This window comes from Bombyx mori, chromosome 20 (genome assembly GCF_030269925.1).
Source record: "Bombyx mori chromosome 20, ASM3026992v2".
NCBI lineage: Eukaryota > Metazoa > Arthropoda > Insecta > Lepidoptera > Bombycidae > Bombyx > Bombyx mori.
Window position 1 is genome coordinate 11,530,880 of NC_085126.1, and position 14,475 is coordinate 11,545,354.

Here is a 14,475-nt window from a genome sequence, read left to right on the forward strand (position 1 = left end):
ATATCTCAAGGTGTGTGGCGCATTTACGTTGTAGATGTCTATGGGCTCCAGTAACCACTTTACACCAGGTGGGCTGTGAGCTCGTCCACCCGTCTAAGCAATAAAAAAAAAAAACATAAATTCGTGTTTCATAAATAATATAAATGAAGCTTTATATCGACTCACGAAGAAGGAAGCTCCAAAAATAAGCTTAATTCGATGGTATGGTTCTGTTTGTTACAGGAGTCCCATCGTGTCAGCGAACAGTGGCTTTTGAGAAAGCATGTGTCTTGTTCAACATTGCTGGCATTTACACACAGATCGGCGCTAAACAGGTACGTAATAATATGGGCTTTATTCTCTTCACGTTAGGGACTAATTTACTTTATCAAATTCATTGTCCGCATGTGTCCAGGAACGTGGAAGTCGAAGGTATAAGACCCTTGCTTCTTTGTTCTTTTTTTTTCGTACCAAAAAACATTATGACTTGCAATTTTTATATTCACAAACTAAACCTAAGAAAATTAATAACCAAAAATAATATTGGTTTAAGCGACATATTTGTAATTTTACAGGGGGATCCATTTAATGTTTAAAGTTTAAAAAAAACTTTTTAGACTATTATTATGGGGTAAACTTCATTGACGCTTATTTAAAAAAAAAAAACTGTTGATGCCAAACTGAACTGTTGACCAAATAAAACGCACTTTTAATCACAAAGTTAAATGTCGCGTGTTAAGCGAATTGTCGCTTTAAATCATAAAGCGTTTCAACGCTCCATATTTTACGATTTTTATATTGACAAACTAAACCTGAGAAGACTACCCTCTGACACAGTCCACTGAGTTTCTCGCCGAATATTCTCAGTGGGTCGCGATTCCGATCCGGTGGTAGATTCTGCGAAGCACGGCTCTCGCTAGGGTTCGTGTTAGCAACGTCGTCAGGCTTGAGCCGCGTGATGAGCTCACTAGTTAAGGTTACGCTGAAACAGCCTCTCAAGGCTTTCTTTCAGCTTCGGTAGGAAAAAAAAAGAAAAGACTAATAACCCAAAACAATATCGACGAGTGAAAGACATTGATGGAAAAACTAGTATTTGAATTTGATTAGTTTACAAGGGGGTTCCGTTACAGGAGCGCAGTCGTTGCGCCGGGCTGGACGGCGCAGTGGACGCGCTGCTGCGTGCGGCCGGCGCGCTCCGGCACATCCACGAGAACTTCACCAACGCGCCCTCGGTGGACCTCGCCGCAGACACGCTTCTCGTCCTCGGCACCCTCATGACGGTGAGCTCACCTCGCCCTCACATTCACACATGACACACAAACTGACCACTTCATTTCCCGCCCGATCAGCCTCCTCATGTCTCTAGGCAAACTGTATGAGCGTCTGCTCTACAAACGCCTCAGAGACTTCGTCTCATCCAAGGGCATTCTCATCGATGAACAATTCGGATTCCGTACAAATCACTCATGCGTTCAACAGGTGCACCGCCTCACGGAGCACATTCTTGTGGGGCTTAATCGACCTAAACCGTTATACACGGGAGCTCTCTTCTTCGACGTCGCAAAAGCGTTCGACAAAGTCTGGCACAACGGTTTGATTTTCAAACTATTCAACATGGGTGTGCCGGATAGTCTCGTGCTCATCATACGGGACTTCTTGTCGAACCGCTCTTTTCGATATCGAGTCGAGGGAACCCGCTCCTCCCCGCGACCTCTCATAGCTGGAGTCCCGCAAGGCTCTGTCCTTTCACCCCTCCTATTTAGCTTATTCGTTAACGATATTCCCCGGTCGCCGCCGACCCATTTAGCTTTATTCGCCGACGACACGACTGTTTACTATTCCAGTAGAAACAAGTCCCTAATCGCGAAGAAGCTTCAGAGCGCAGCCCTAGCCCTAGGACAGTGGTTCCGAAAATGGCGCATAGACATCAACCCAGCGAAAAGTACTGCGGTGCTATTTCAGAGGGGAAGCTCCACACGGATTTCCTCCCGTATTAGGAGGAGGAATCTCACACCCCCGATTACTCTCTTTAGTCAATCCATACCCTGGGCCAGGAAGGTCAAGTACCTGGGCGTTACCCTGGATGCATCGATGACATTCCGCCCGCATATAAAATCAGTCCGTGACCGTGCCGCGTTTATTCTCGGTAGACTCTACCCCATGATCTGTAAGCGGAGTAAAATGTCCCTTCGGAACAAGGTGACACTTTACAAAACTTGCATAAGGCCCGTCATGACTTACGCGAGTGTGGTGTTCGCTCACGCGGCCCGTACACACATAGACACCCTTCAATCTCTACAATCCCGCTTTTGCAGGTTAGCCGTCGGAGCTCCGTGGTTCGTGAGGAACGTTGACCTACACGACGACCTGGGCCTCGAATCTATACAGAAATACATGAAGTCAGCGTCGGAACGGTACTTCGATAAGGCTATGCGTCATGATAATCGCCTTATCGTAGCCGCCGCTGACTACTCCCCGAATCCTGATCATGCAGGAGCTAGTCACCGTCGACGCCCTAGACACGTCCTTACGGATCCATCAGATCCAATAACATTTGCACTAGACGCCTTCAGCTCTAGGAGCAGGCTTAGGGACCTCGGTAACCGTACTCGTCGAACTCGACAAAGAGTTCGCCGTGCAACCTAACCCATGAATCAGCTCGCTGAGTTTCTCGCCGGATCTTCTCAGCGGGTCGCGATTCCGATCCGGTAGTAGATTCATTCGCGAAGCAGCTGCTCTTGAGTTGTTAGGTCTCCTTCGGAGGCGCTCGGGTAGCTGTTAGCAAATCCCACCCCTCCTGGCTGAGCCTTTGCTCGCCCACCTGTCCTGGTGAAACTGGAAAGGCCTCCGGGCCACCAGTAATCCTTCAATCATAAAAAAAAAAAAAAAACCACTTCATTTCATATCATCTCACATCATATCACAACTTTTCATGTCATATCATATCATTATCATTTCAAATCATTTTATGTAATTTCATATCATATCACATCACATCACATCACATCATATCACGTCATATCACATCATTTCATTTCATTGTTTATTAGGCACACATTACAAGCTAAAAAGATACAAAAATAACAACAAGTAAAAAACTGTCTTGCAACATAAGTCCACAAGTATAGTTGTCGTGGTTGCGCAGGCTCAAGCCCGCGAGTGTCTGCTGGAGAAGCTGCAGCTGCAGGCGGGGGGCGAGGCGGGTGACGTCACGCTGGACCTGGCGCAGGAGAGCGCGCACCTGGCGCACACCTACCGACAGCTGCACGCCAAGGTACCATCACCACGCGACGCGGGGACCTAGAGCACCAGCTATAGACCCAAATGGGAAGCCGCAAAACAATATTATACATTTCGTTCATGAATAAGTCTTCCTCCTTGCGACGATAATCCTCAATACTAAGGCTCGTGGCTTCCTCTAACAACTTTCTCCTGGATTATCCTGCGCCACTCCTGCCTATCCTCAGCTGTGTGGATGCTAACGTGGACTGAAGTGTTAAGGGTACCTTTTAAAAGTATAATCATGTACAATGTACTGGTGGTAGAACCTCTTGTGAGTCAGCGCGGGTAGGTACCACCACCTCGCCTATTTCTGCCGTGAAGCAGTAATGCGTTTCGGTTCGAGGGGTGGGGTAGCCGTTGTAGCTATACTCAGACCTTAGAACTTATATCTCAAGGTGGGTGGCGCATTTACGTTGTAGATGTCTATAGGCTCCAGTAACCACTTAACACCAGGTGGGCTGTGAGCTCGTCTAACCATCTAGACAATAAAAAAAATTACGGAAGGTAGATATAAGGAGCACCGTTTCAATGTATTAAAAAGCGTCCGCTAAATGGGAGTCAATTAAGAGACTTCGCTCTTGTGCTTCAAGGCTGCAGCTTTTACGTTGCGGTCCACGGGCCCCGGCTCGCTTACCAGTCAACGCGCTGAACGCACAGTTTTGTTACTGCTTCCAGATGCAAACCGAGGGTGTCTTCAACTACGTGCCATACTCGTGGGTCTCCCTGGTCCACGTCAAGACTGAGTTCTACCACGGTATGCATTCTCCAGATTCCCTCGCCACCACCACTCTTTCAAAGCCTAATATTTTGTTGTTCTAGCTGATGAGCACACAGTCCATCTGATGGTAAGTGGTCAACATCGTTCGTGGACATCAGCAACGTCAGGGGCACGCCCGACGTGTTGTAGTAAGAGAAATCGACATAATTACTTCAGAGCGCCGCGTAGGGCACCGGTGACCTACACGACCGTCAAAGGGATAATTGAACGAACCCTTGACTCTGGTTGCAGCGCTCGCGCACCAGTACTGCGGCACGGCGCTGCTCCACTCCACTCCCTCTGCAGAGATGAGGGAGAGACTGGACGCGCTGTACTCCAATGAGAACGACAGGAGTCAGCAGAACGGTTCGTGGATTGTTTCTTAATTCGCGAAGCAGCTGCTCTGGAGTTGTTAGATCTCCTTCGGAGGCGCTGGGGTAGCTGTTAGCAAATCCCACCCCTCTTGGCTGAGCCTTTGCTCGCCCACCTGTCCTGGTGAAACTGGAAAGGATTGTAACTATACTTGAGACCTTAGAACTGATATCTCAAGGTGGGTGGCGGCATTTATGTCTAAGGGCTCCAGTAACCACTTAACAGTCTTAACACCAGTTGGGCTGTGAGCTTGTCCACCCATCTAAGCAATAAAAAAAAAGACTCCAGGCCACCAGTAATGCCTCAATTATAAATACTGTTTTTATTTAACTGACAATCATGTTCGCGTCAGCTGTAGCCCATAGACAGCAGGAGCTGAATGCCGACACTCTGGCAACTGAGGCTGAAAATAGTATCGACGGCTGGAAATTTGTATACAGCAGAATTAGAGCAGGGTCGTGATACCTAATGCCTAAGTCAAGGTCGATAACCTCAATAGCATTAAAATAAATATAGAATAGTTGAAGACATGAGTGGATGAAGGGGACATAATACAATTTGTTAATTTTCAGAAAATGGACAACAAACTTTTGTCTATTGTACTTTTTCTTCGTAAATAACTCTTTCATCACATGCAATTTCTAAAAATAGCCTTTCAATTCGTAGCTTTAAGGTCCAATATTGTTTATAGGCACATAGCACCTTCATTCAATGTAAAAAATAAAAAATCTGAAAAATGGTACGTAACCTCTTTATCCATTCACGTTTTCAGATCTTCTTAAAACGATGATGAGTAATTTTCTGTGATAAGTGTTTAGTTAATTAGCTTTGATTTAAACAGTGCCTTTGTATTCGTCAGGTAACTCCATATTGAAAGAGCAAGACTATGACCTCACAGCCCTGGGGAGGGCGCATCTAGCCGAGGCCGTCGCCCTCTATGAAGAAGCGTTAAGACTACAAAGAATGTGCAGGTACGATAAGCTTGTTTGAAATGGTGGACAAAAGATGACGCTTTCCTCAATTTTCTTACTAACTGTTTAGTTTAATGTCCTCAGAAAATAGATGGCGCTGTTTCAAGATTAGTCTATGTCTGACTTTATAAAGAAAATTATTCACGGCTTACCTAGTAATTAGCAAAACCCGCAGACATCACTATGCAATGCCCACTCACATTGAATCTTGAGGCTGTAATATCAATATTAGTATCTCTAAATTCTTCATTACACAGATTCCTCCCGATCCATTAACGGTGCTTTTAGGTACCTCAAGTACCGGTCACCGTCCTCGCCGGACCCTTGCACCGAAGGGCTCGACGAGTAAACTAACCAATAAACCCAGCTCACTGAGTTTCTCGCTGGATCTTCTCAGCGAGTCGCGTTTCCGATCCGGTGGTAGATTCTGCGAAGCACTGCTCTTGCTAGGGCCAGCGTTAGCAACACTCCGGTTTGAGCCCCGAGAGCTCACCTACACGCTAGGGTAAAGCTGAAACAGCCTCTCAAGGCTATCAGTATAGGTAGGGAAAACACATTTTTTTTCTTCTTATTCGGAGCATTATGAGATAAATAAATTTCCTCAGAGAGTTACGGGACAAGGAAGCGCTGTCCGTGGTGGTGCGAGCTCATTTGGAGCAGGTGGCGCAAGAACAGAACCCGAAGGCGGAACAAAACGACTTCACGGATCTACTGGACGCACCCAACATCACGCGTGAGTACTACAACTAATTGTCCTACTCCGGTACTTGGATAACATCAACATTCCAATATGTCCTTCTTCAAACGAGACGTTTTTTTTATTGTTTAGATGGGTGGACAAGCTCACAGCCCACCTGGTGTTAAGTGGTTACTGGAGCCCATAGATATCCACAACGTAAATGCGCCACTCACCTCGAGATATAAGTTCTAAGGTCTCAGTATAGTTACAACGGCTGCCCCACCCTTCAAATCGAAACGCATTATTGCTTCACGGCAGAAATAGGCAGGGTGGTGGTACCTACCCGCGCGGACTCACAATTGGTCCTACCACCGGTAATTACGCAAATTAAAAATGTTTCGGGTTTGATTTTTATTACACGATGTTATTCCTTCACCGTGCAAGTCAATCGTGAACATTTGTTGAGTACGTATTTCATTAGGAAAATTGTGGAGAGTCCTTAACGGTAGGCAGCAAGTTGACTCTGCTCCAGGCATTGCTGACGCCCATGGGTGACGGTAACCACTCACCACCAGGTGAGCCGTATGCCTTTCTGTCTACAAAGGCTATAAAAACTAGGAGTGGGTGATATAAATCGTATATAGATTCAATATCTGTATATCGCAGCAATATCGTTGAATCCGATATCGCCCCGCACGAAATCTATATATCGATATCAGCCGATACACGATATTGCTCGATGTGATGCGCATCGGCATATCGTACCGATTCGTGAATCGAAATCTATATTTCGATATCAGCCGATACACGATATTGCTCGTTGTGATGCGCATCGGCATATCGTACCGATTCGTGAATCGAAATCTATATTTCGATATCAGCCGATACACGATATTGCTCGATGTGATGCGCATCGGCATATCGTACCGATTCGTGAATCGAAATCTATATTTCGATATCAGCCGATACACGATATTGCTCGTTGTGATGCGCATCGGCATATCGTACCGATTCGTGAATCGAAATCTATATTTCGATATCAGCCGATACACGATATTGCTCGATGTGATGCGCATCGGCATATCGTACCGATTCGTGAATCGAAATCTATATTTCGATATCAGCCGATACACGATATTGCTCGATGTGATGCGCATCGGCATATCGTACCGATTCGTGAATCGAAATCTATATTTCGATATCAGCCGATACACGATATTGCTCGATGTGATGCGCATCGGGATATCGTACCGATTCGTGAATATCAGCAATATTCGTTTGGTTCGTATCGAATCGGCCAGAGTGAGTGAGCGCACGATAGGGATAGCATGTGATGAATGAAACAGAAACAGGCATTATCCATACAATTGTAAACCTTATATTTAAGTCCATATGTCTGTAGATTATTCTTAGCGTATCAGCAGGATACAATTTAGGAAAGAAGTTTCAACTTTCGACCCTAACTTGAACGCAGTATAGCCTATTTGCATCGTAGAATTTAATTTCACGCGCTTTGACCTTGAACTAGAATTTTTGGACAAGTGTTTATAAATACTTAAAAGTTTTTTGTGTTTGATTTTTAAAGTACACATTTTTCTATTTTTAGTTGAATCCAAATAATTGAGTTTATTTCTTGTGTTTGTATTAAACTTTTGAAATCTACACTCTTTTGGTATATTTTGTAATTTTAAATTAAGTCACAAAATACTAAAAACTGAAAATAATGTAGCCAGTCCTAAGCCTGGTAAAAGCATGAAGGAAAGTTTTTTTGATATTTTTATTTTCATGTTCTTTTTATTACTTTAAGATCATATTATAAATTGATATCAGAAAACCAACCGTATAACGTTGACTTAAATCTATATCTACTACGATATTATATCAGCGTATCGTTTCAAATCTCAAATATCATGAATCGAGAAAATCTACTAGCATCCATCAATATATAGATTCAGAAAATATATAGATTCAATATCCGATATTGATCCTCGATATATAGATACGATTCGATACGCGGCAAAACCGATATTACCCACTCCTAATAAAAACATAACAGCAGATAAGTCTATACTAGTCTACCTAAATTATATTGTCAAAATCTTTGATCTATTGCAGCGTCATCGAAATTTCAACTGGCTCTTACACCTCCGGACTTCTCGCAATACCGAGTCGAGGACTTGTTCAAATCCCTCGGACCCATCGCGGTTTTCTCAGCCAAGCGGCACTGGAGCGCTCCTAGATTAGTCCAGCTCCAGAAAAACACCAGAAGAAGAAACTCCAGAATCGAAGACCCAGACCAGGAGAGACTAAAAAGATCGAACGACAAAAGGGACAGATCAGAAGACAACAGCGCCTACTACAACCAGAACAGAAGCGACGAGAAGCATTCGGAAGATTACGAGAAGAAACTCCTCAAAGTGACGAAACAGAACGGGATATACATAAACAGCTATAATAACAATTTCGAATACCACCCCAAAGTCTTGGACTACGAGTCGAAATACGATTATAGGGCTGAGAAAGGGGACAGAGAGAACGGGAAGAAAAATGGGAGGGAGAGAAGGAAAGACCAGCTGAGGAGGGCGGCCAGTGAATACAATGTCTCTGGTAAAGACGACGAGGGGTTCGGGTTCTCCGTGAGAGGGGACGCCCCGGTTGTCATAGCCGCCGTCGAACCCAACTCCTTGGCAGATGTGAGTATGAGACTACGGGAACCGATGTGGTTCGCTGACGGAGCCTTGTACGTAGGCTCATAGTCGCTCAACAAGCGACGCTGTGGAGTGGAAGACTCGCAGCAGAACCATAGACAGAATTACAACGTAGAAGTGGCAGTGGGTAAAGCACATTCCTCGTAAGGCGCAGCGAGAGTAGCTAATTAGTAGGAGTAGGTGGACCGATAACCGGATAATGGTCGCAGGAATTCGTTGAATGCACTCGGCATAGATTGCTCCATGTGCAAAACTTTAAAATTCATAGACCTACGATGATGATTTGTGCCACTGGTAGCGTAAAGTTTTTTTTTATTGCTTAGATGGGTGGACGAGTGGAGCCCATAGACATCTACGACGGAAATGCGCCACCCACCTTGAGATATAAGTTTTAAGGTCTTAAGTATAGTTACAACGGCTGCCTCACCCTTCAAACCGAAACGCATCACTGCTTCACGGCAGAAATAGGCGGGGCGGTGGTACCTATCCGCGCGGACTTACAAGTGGTCCTACCACCAGTGAAAACCAGTGTCAGTGTGCTCAGTGCGAGTTTTTTAACGCAAAAACGTAATACGATAGCGTAAAAGTTAACTCAAATTTGTATGGAGTTCGAACGTGTGCCTACGTTTGCGGCTAGGGGCGCTGTTCCAACTGCATATAATTTTGACTTAACTTTTAGACTATTGAGAACGTTAAAAAGCTCGCACAAAGCACTCAGAACTCGGAGTCGACTTGTACTATACGAAGCTTTGGAATGAATGAATAACGGAATTTTATTTAATGTTTTTGTTGTGAAATTTAAATGTCCCCTCATGTTTTAAGATTAACATTTTTCCTTTTGCTGCTGCTTTTATTGATTCTAGCCATTAAAATTCAATATTATGTCCCAGGTTGGGGGAATGCGGGAAGGAGATTTCATTATCTCGGTCGGTGACGAGGATGTCAAGTGGAGTTCACACGATGAGGTCGTGAGGCTGATACAGCAGGCCGCGGACACGCTCACCTTGAGGCTTGCGACGCCCATGGATAAGAGCTCCATCAAGGTAAGTGATTTATTTTTCATTTCATTTCATATCAATTAATAGTGTAAAAATTATTATATTCCCATTAATTTTTTTGATTTATTCAGATAATCTTTGACTTTTATTTACTTTTTATTAGTTCTAACCACAAAAACTAAAATAATCGATACGTCAGAAATAGTATGATAACAACTAAAACGAATGAGATTAAATCAAAAAAGTAGTTTCAATTAATATGAATGAGATTCGATATTATGTCAGTTTAAATTTTGCTTATTTTAGGGAACTCTAGTAGATAGTTAAAATCAAGTCTGTTGTTGTTGCCTCAACAGACATATGAATATTCAATATAATATCAGACGGAATTCTTTACTACGTGAAATACTCTGAGCTTGAAGTTAGACCCGTAGCGATATCAAAATCTTATAACACCACTGTAGTTCGTTGTAAAATATCCCATAGAAAGGAGATGGAGGAAGTGATATTTTGATATTTATTCCCCCGCAGCTGCCCCCCGCCGCGGCGCGACCTCCCCCCTCCAGCGAGGGCTCGGTGTCAGCGGCCTCCAGCGCCTCCAGTGGCTCCTCCCGCGCCACCCCGCGTCCCGTCCCCCGCGCCGCCGCCCCGCGCCGCGCCCCTTCCTGGAACCCCTTCCGCCGGCACTCGTCCCGGGACAGCAGCGCGCACCGCGCCGACCACAACGTCATATTCAGATAAATCACACTTCTCCTACCCCACGTATGTAATCGTTGGCCTCTTGAAAGAACGTTGTATTCACGCAGACCGCAACTGGTCGGTACGAGAGAGATACAAACTGTACAGCATCCAATTCTGCTATGCGACATAGGACTTGTTTGCTCCCGATATATAGATGGCACTGAACGGTTATTCGTCAATTTAGTAACAACATTAATTATGTACAGAGGTAGAATAAGTTTTTTTTTTAATACGTAACCGGCAGCCATTTTATTTCAAACGAAAAATACGACGACAATTCGGATCAAAAGGTACGCGAGGAACAAACCATTTTACATACAACACGTCACGACTCCCCACTAGTGACGTCACACGTTTACTTTGACGCGGATTAATCATAGAATTACTATGTCACATTTAAATAAATAAATGTAATTAAAAAAAAATTATAATCACTGTCCCATCGTGTTATTCCAATTAAGATTTAACCAACTGCTTCTTAGAACAATCTAAGTGAACAATTGTCACTTTAGATGTCGGCGGCATATATTTAATCGATGGCAATTAATTCAATGCACTTTATAACCAAACCAGTGACATCGGAGTAATCATTGTATTTATCTGTACATATCTCTTAAATTTCGCGACAACGCCTTCCTGTCGTCACTTTGTCGCTTAAGTATCGTTTTAGACCGTCGCTGGTATATGCATTGCAAACATTATTAAGAGACTGGTTCTTACCACGACTTTTTTGCATGTGTATGCAGAAGAGCTTAAACACCATGTGATAGTGAGTGATTACCGTGGCTCATGGACATTAGCAATGCCGGATTCACAGTTAAGCCGCTGCCTACCGCCAACATCTTAATAAAATTCAATGAGTTCTCAATGTTTCATGTCGCGTTCAGACACACCCATATAAGAACCCGTTAAATACTATGTTAATTGTATTGTAATTATATTTTTATAATAAATTCCGTCCAAATTTCATGTACTTTATCCAATAATTTTTACTGGTGGTAGGACCTCTTGTGAGTCCGCGCGGGCGTTTACCACCACCCTGCCTATTTCTGCCGTGAAGCAGTAATGCGTTTCGGTTTGAAGGGTGGGGCAGCCGTTGTAACTATACTTGAGACCTTAGAACTTATATCTCAAGATGGGTGGCGCATTTACGTTGTGGATGTCTATGGGCTTCAGTAACCACTTAACACCAAGTGGGCTGTGATCTCGTCCACCCATCAAAGCAATAAAAAAAATAAAAATAAAAATTCCTACGGTATAAATTCGCGTCCTTTATTGTTTATAAACTCCGTCCATACAACTAAGATTGTTGATGATTGTAAATTCGTGCGAAGAGAATGTGTTAAAGCAAGATTATACCCTGATAGTCTTAATAATAAAATAGTTTATATAGTTGAAATCTGTTAAATGTGAAACAATTATTCAATGGCTATGAATGTTCCAAAGCGTTGTTGTACGTATTAATCAGAAGGTAATCAATAAATTTAATTATTTGATGGTGTCATCCGAAAAGGAATCCACTAGAATATTCATTATAAAACATATCAATGTTAATGAAAGTCAATAATAGTGACACGTCTGGCTTCCTTGTACGCACGAATTTAGTTCACTAGCGCCATCTGTTAATCAAGGTACCCAACTAAATTCAATTTTGCCGGGAAGCCAAAATTTTTTATTTTCAATTTAAACCGCCTTTTAGTTGAATTATCAAATTATCCGTCGCCATCACCGAGCCATCTTACGTACCTTAAATGTATGGACATTAGAATCATTGCGTTCGCGATCTGTGTTGATATGTCATTTTGAATTGTCATTAATATATTTTCTGTACGAGTCGGTGATTTTATCGCAAGTAGAATCAGATGAGAATGAGACCAGCTAGTTTATTGAATGACAAATTAATGGCATTTCATTATATTTTTAATAATTGTATTCATTAGTTTAGCGTTCTAGAGAAGCCGAACGAAGTATATATAAGCAAATACAAAATACAATTAATCTGCATTATATTTTATTTATTTATTTTATCTTTATACTTATTGTAGACAAAAAGAAAATACAATAAAAACAGATTTAAAGAATGTCTAAATACTATGTACAAAGGCGAGCTTAACTCGTTCATGAGTTTTCTTCCAGCAAACCATTAGCAGAGAGAAATACGATGTATAAGAGAGGAATAGTGTACAATATAAAAGGTATTAAAGCATGATTTTTAAACTTAGCTTTAAAAAAAACTAATATATAATGAAAAATACATATAAATAAACATACATAAAACAATAACTTAAATACAATTAAAGTGACAGGAAATGTTTCCTCATTTGACTCTTAAAAACTTCTAGAGAGGAACTAGCACGAATAGGTATTATCTATAGGAAATTATATATAATTGTCACAAAATATCTTTATTTGTAATTACATATTATCTGCTAATGTATATTTTTAATAAATAAATAAATTTTACTGTGTTATTTTGGTTGTGATCGATTAAAGATAACCAAACGTATTTTTAAATGTTAAATTGATCGCATCCAAAACTTCGGAATTGGCGGGAGAGTGAGGTGATGTCGGCCATGTTGTTGTTTAAAAATAAATGTTTATTTTTGTGTTTTTTTCTTTTGTCAAATCTCCATTCACATGTAGACTGATTATAATATCGCTCCTCATAACTAAAAGTATCAACTGAAAAAAATATCTATGCAATATTCCGGAATATCTCAAAAATCTACTCGTAATCTCGTGTCGTGTTGTCTCGACAAAAAAAATATTGTTTTCCGTTATAAATAAATAATCTTTATCCTAAGGAAAAATCTTCTATAATTATAAACTTTTCCGGGTATGACCTTGAACTTAGACGATAGAATTGCCATACTAAAAAAATAAAGAGCAGAATCAAAAAAACATTCATAGAGATTGTTGGCACTTGTCTGACCCCACAATTTCAAATTTTGCAAACCTCTGAGTTAATACTGTTTTAATTGTGAGGCGCGATTTTCTGCTGTTATTTAAATGTAAAATATATTTAAATAAAAATGTATATCGATGTATAAACATTAGAAATATAAATATAATTTGTTGTTGTTGGTGTATTGTATTTAGTTAAAAACAATAAAAGCGTTTCATCAAATTTTGTTTTTTCTATACTAATATTATAAAGAGGAAAGATTTGTTTGTTTGTTTCTTTCGAATAGGCTCCGAAACTACTGGACCGATTTGAAAAATTCTTTTTCCATTAGAAGCCGACATTGTCCCTGATGAACATAGGCTACTTTTTATTTTTTTTTATTTTTTTTTTTGTTTCATGTTTGTTTTAATGTTTCCGAAGCGAAGCGAGGGCGGGTCGCTAGTTATAATATAATATTGTTCTCAGCGTGAATTGCGCCCGCGCTCCGTGTTATATTGAGATAATGTGTAATGTTGTCTTTTTTTTTTTTATTGCTTAGATGGGTGGACGAGCTCACAGCCCACCTGGTGTTAAGTGGTTACTGGAGCCCATAGACATCCACAACGTAAATGCGCCACCTACCTTGAGATAGAAGTTCTAAGGTCTCAAGTATAGTTACAACGGCTGCCCCACCCTTCAAACCGAAACGCATTACTGCTTCACGGCAGAAATAGGCAGGGTGGTGGTACCCACCCGCGCGGACTCACAAGAGGTCCTACCACCAGTAATCACGCAAATTATAATTTTGCGGGTTTGATTTTTATAACACGATATTATTCCTTCACCGTGGAAGTCAATCGTGAACATTTGTCGAGTACGTATAAAAAAAAAAAAAAAAATGTCTGCTCCTGCGGGCGTGAACTATCCTCCAAAGACGCAGCAATTTCTGAAATCAATGTTTTCACAGCATAAAATAGTGTTACGCGCTGGGGTTCGGGATAAATAAAAATTGAACCAAAGTAAAACTTAAAACTGTAACTGTAACGCTTAGAACACTTTAAAACACTCAACAAACACTATTCGCTTGTTCCGCTTCGCTTCAGG

The 14,475-nt window shown here is 41.7% G+C and overlaps 1 protein-coding gene across 2 annotated transcripts in view; it reads left to right on the forward strand.

The window, feature by feature from the left end:
• The window catches only part of LOC101738210 (rhophilin-2), a 138,072-nt gene extending 124,458 nt beyond the window's left edge, over window positions 1-13,614 (forward strand). For both annotated transcript variants that reach the window (XM_004925971.4, XM_004925972.5), the window contains 10 exons: window positions 223-314; window positions 1,110-1,259; window positions 3,125-3,253; window positions 3,937-4,015; window positions 4,271-4,384; window positions 5,250-5,361; window positions 5,967-6,094; window positions 8,156-8,733; window positions 9,639-9,791; window positions 10,278-13,614. In XM_004925971.4, coding sequence (XP_004926028.2) covers window positions 223-314; window positions 1,110-1,259; window positions 3,125-3,253; window positions 3,937-4,015; window positions 4,271-4,384; window positions 5,250-5,361; window positions 5,967-6,094; window positions 8,156-8,733; window positions 9,639-9,791; window positions 10,278-10,487 — 1,745 coding nt within the window. In that variant the 3' untranslated portion in view covers window positions 10,488-13,614. The remainder of the gene's footprint in view (window positions 1-222; window positions 315-1,109; window positions 1,260-3,124; window positions 3,254-3,936; window positions 4,016-4,270; window positions 4,385-5,249; window positions 5,362-5,966; window positions 6,095-8,155; window positions 8,734-9,638; window positions 9,792-10,277) is intronic.
• The last annotated feature ends 861 nt before the right edge of the window (window positions 13,615-14,475 follow it).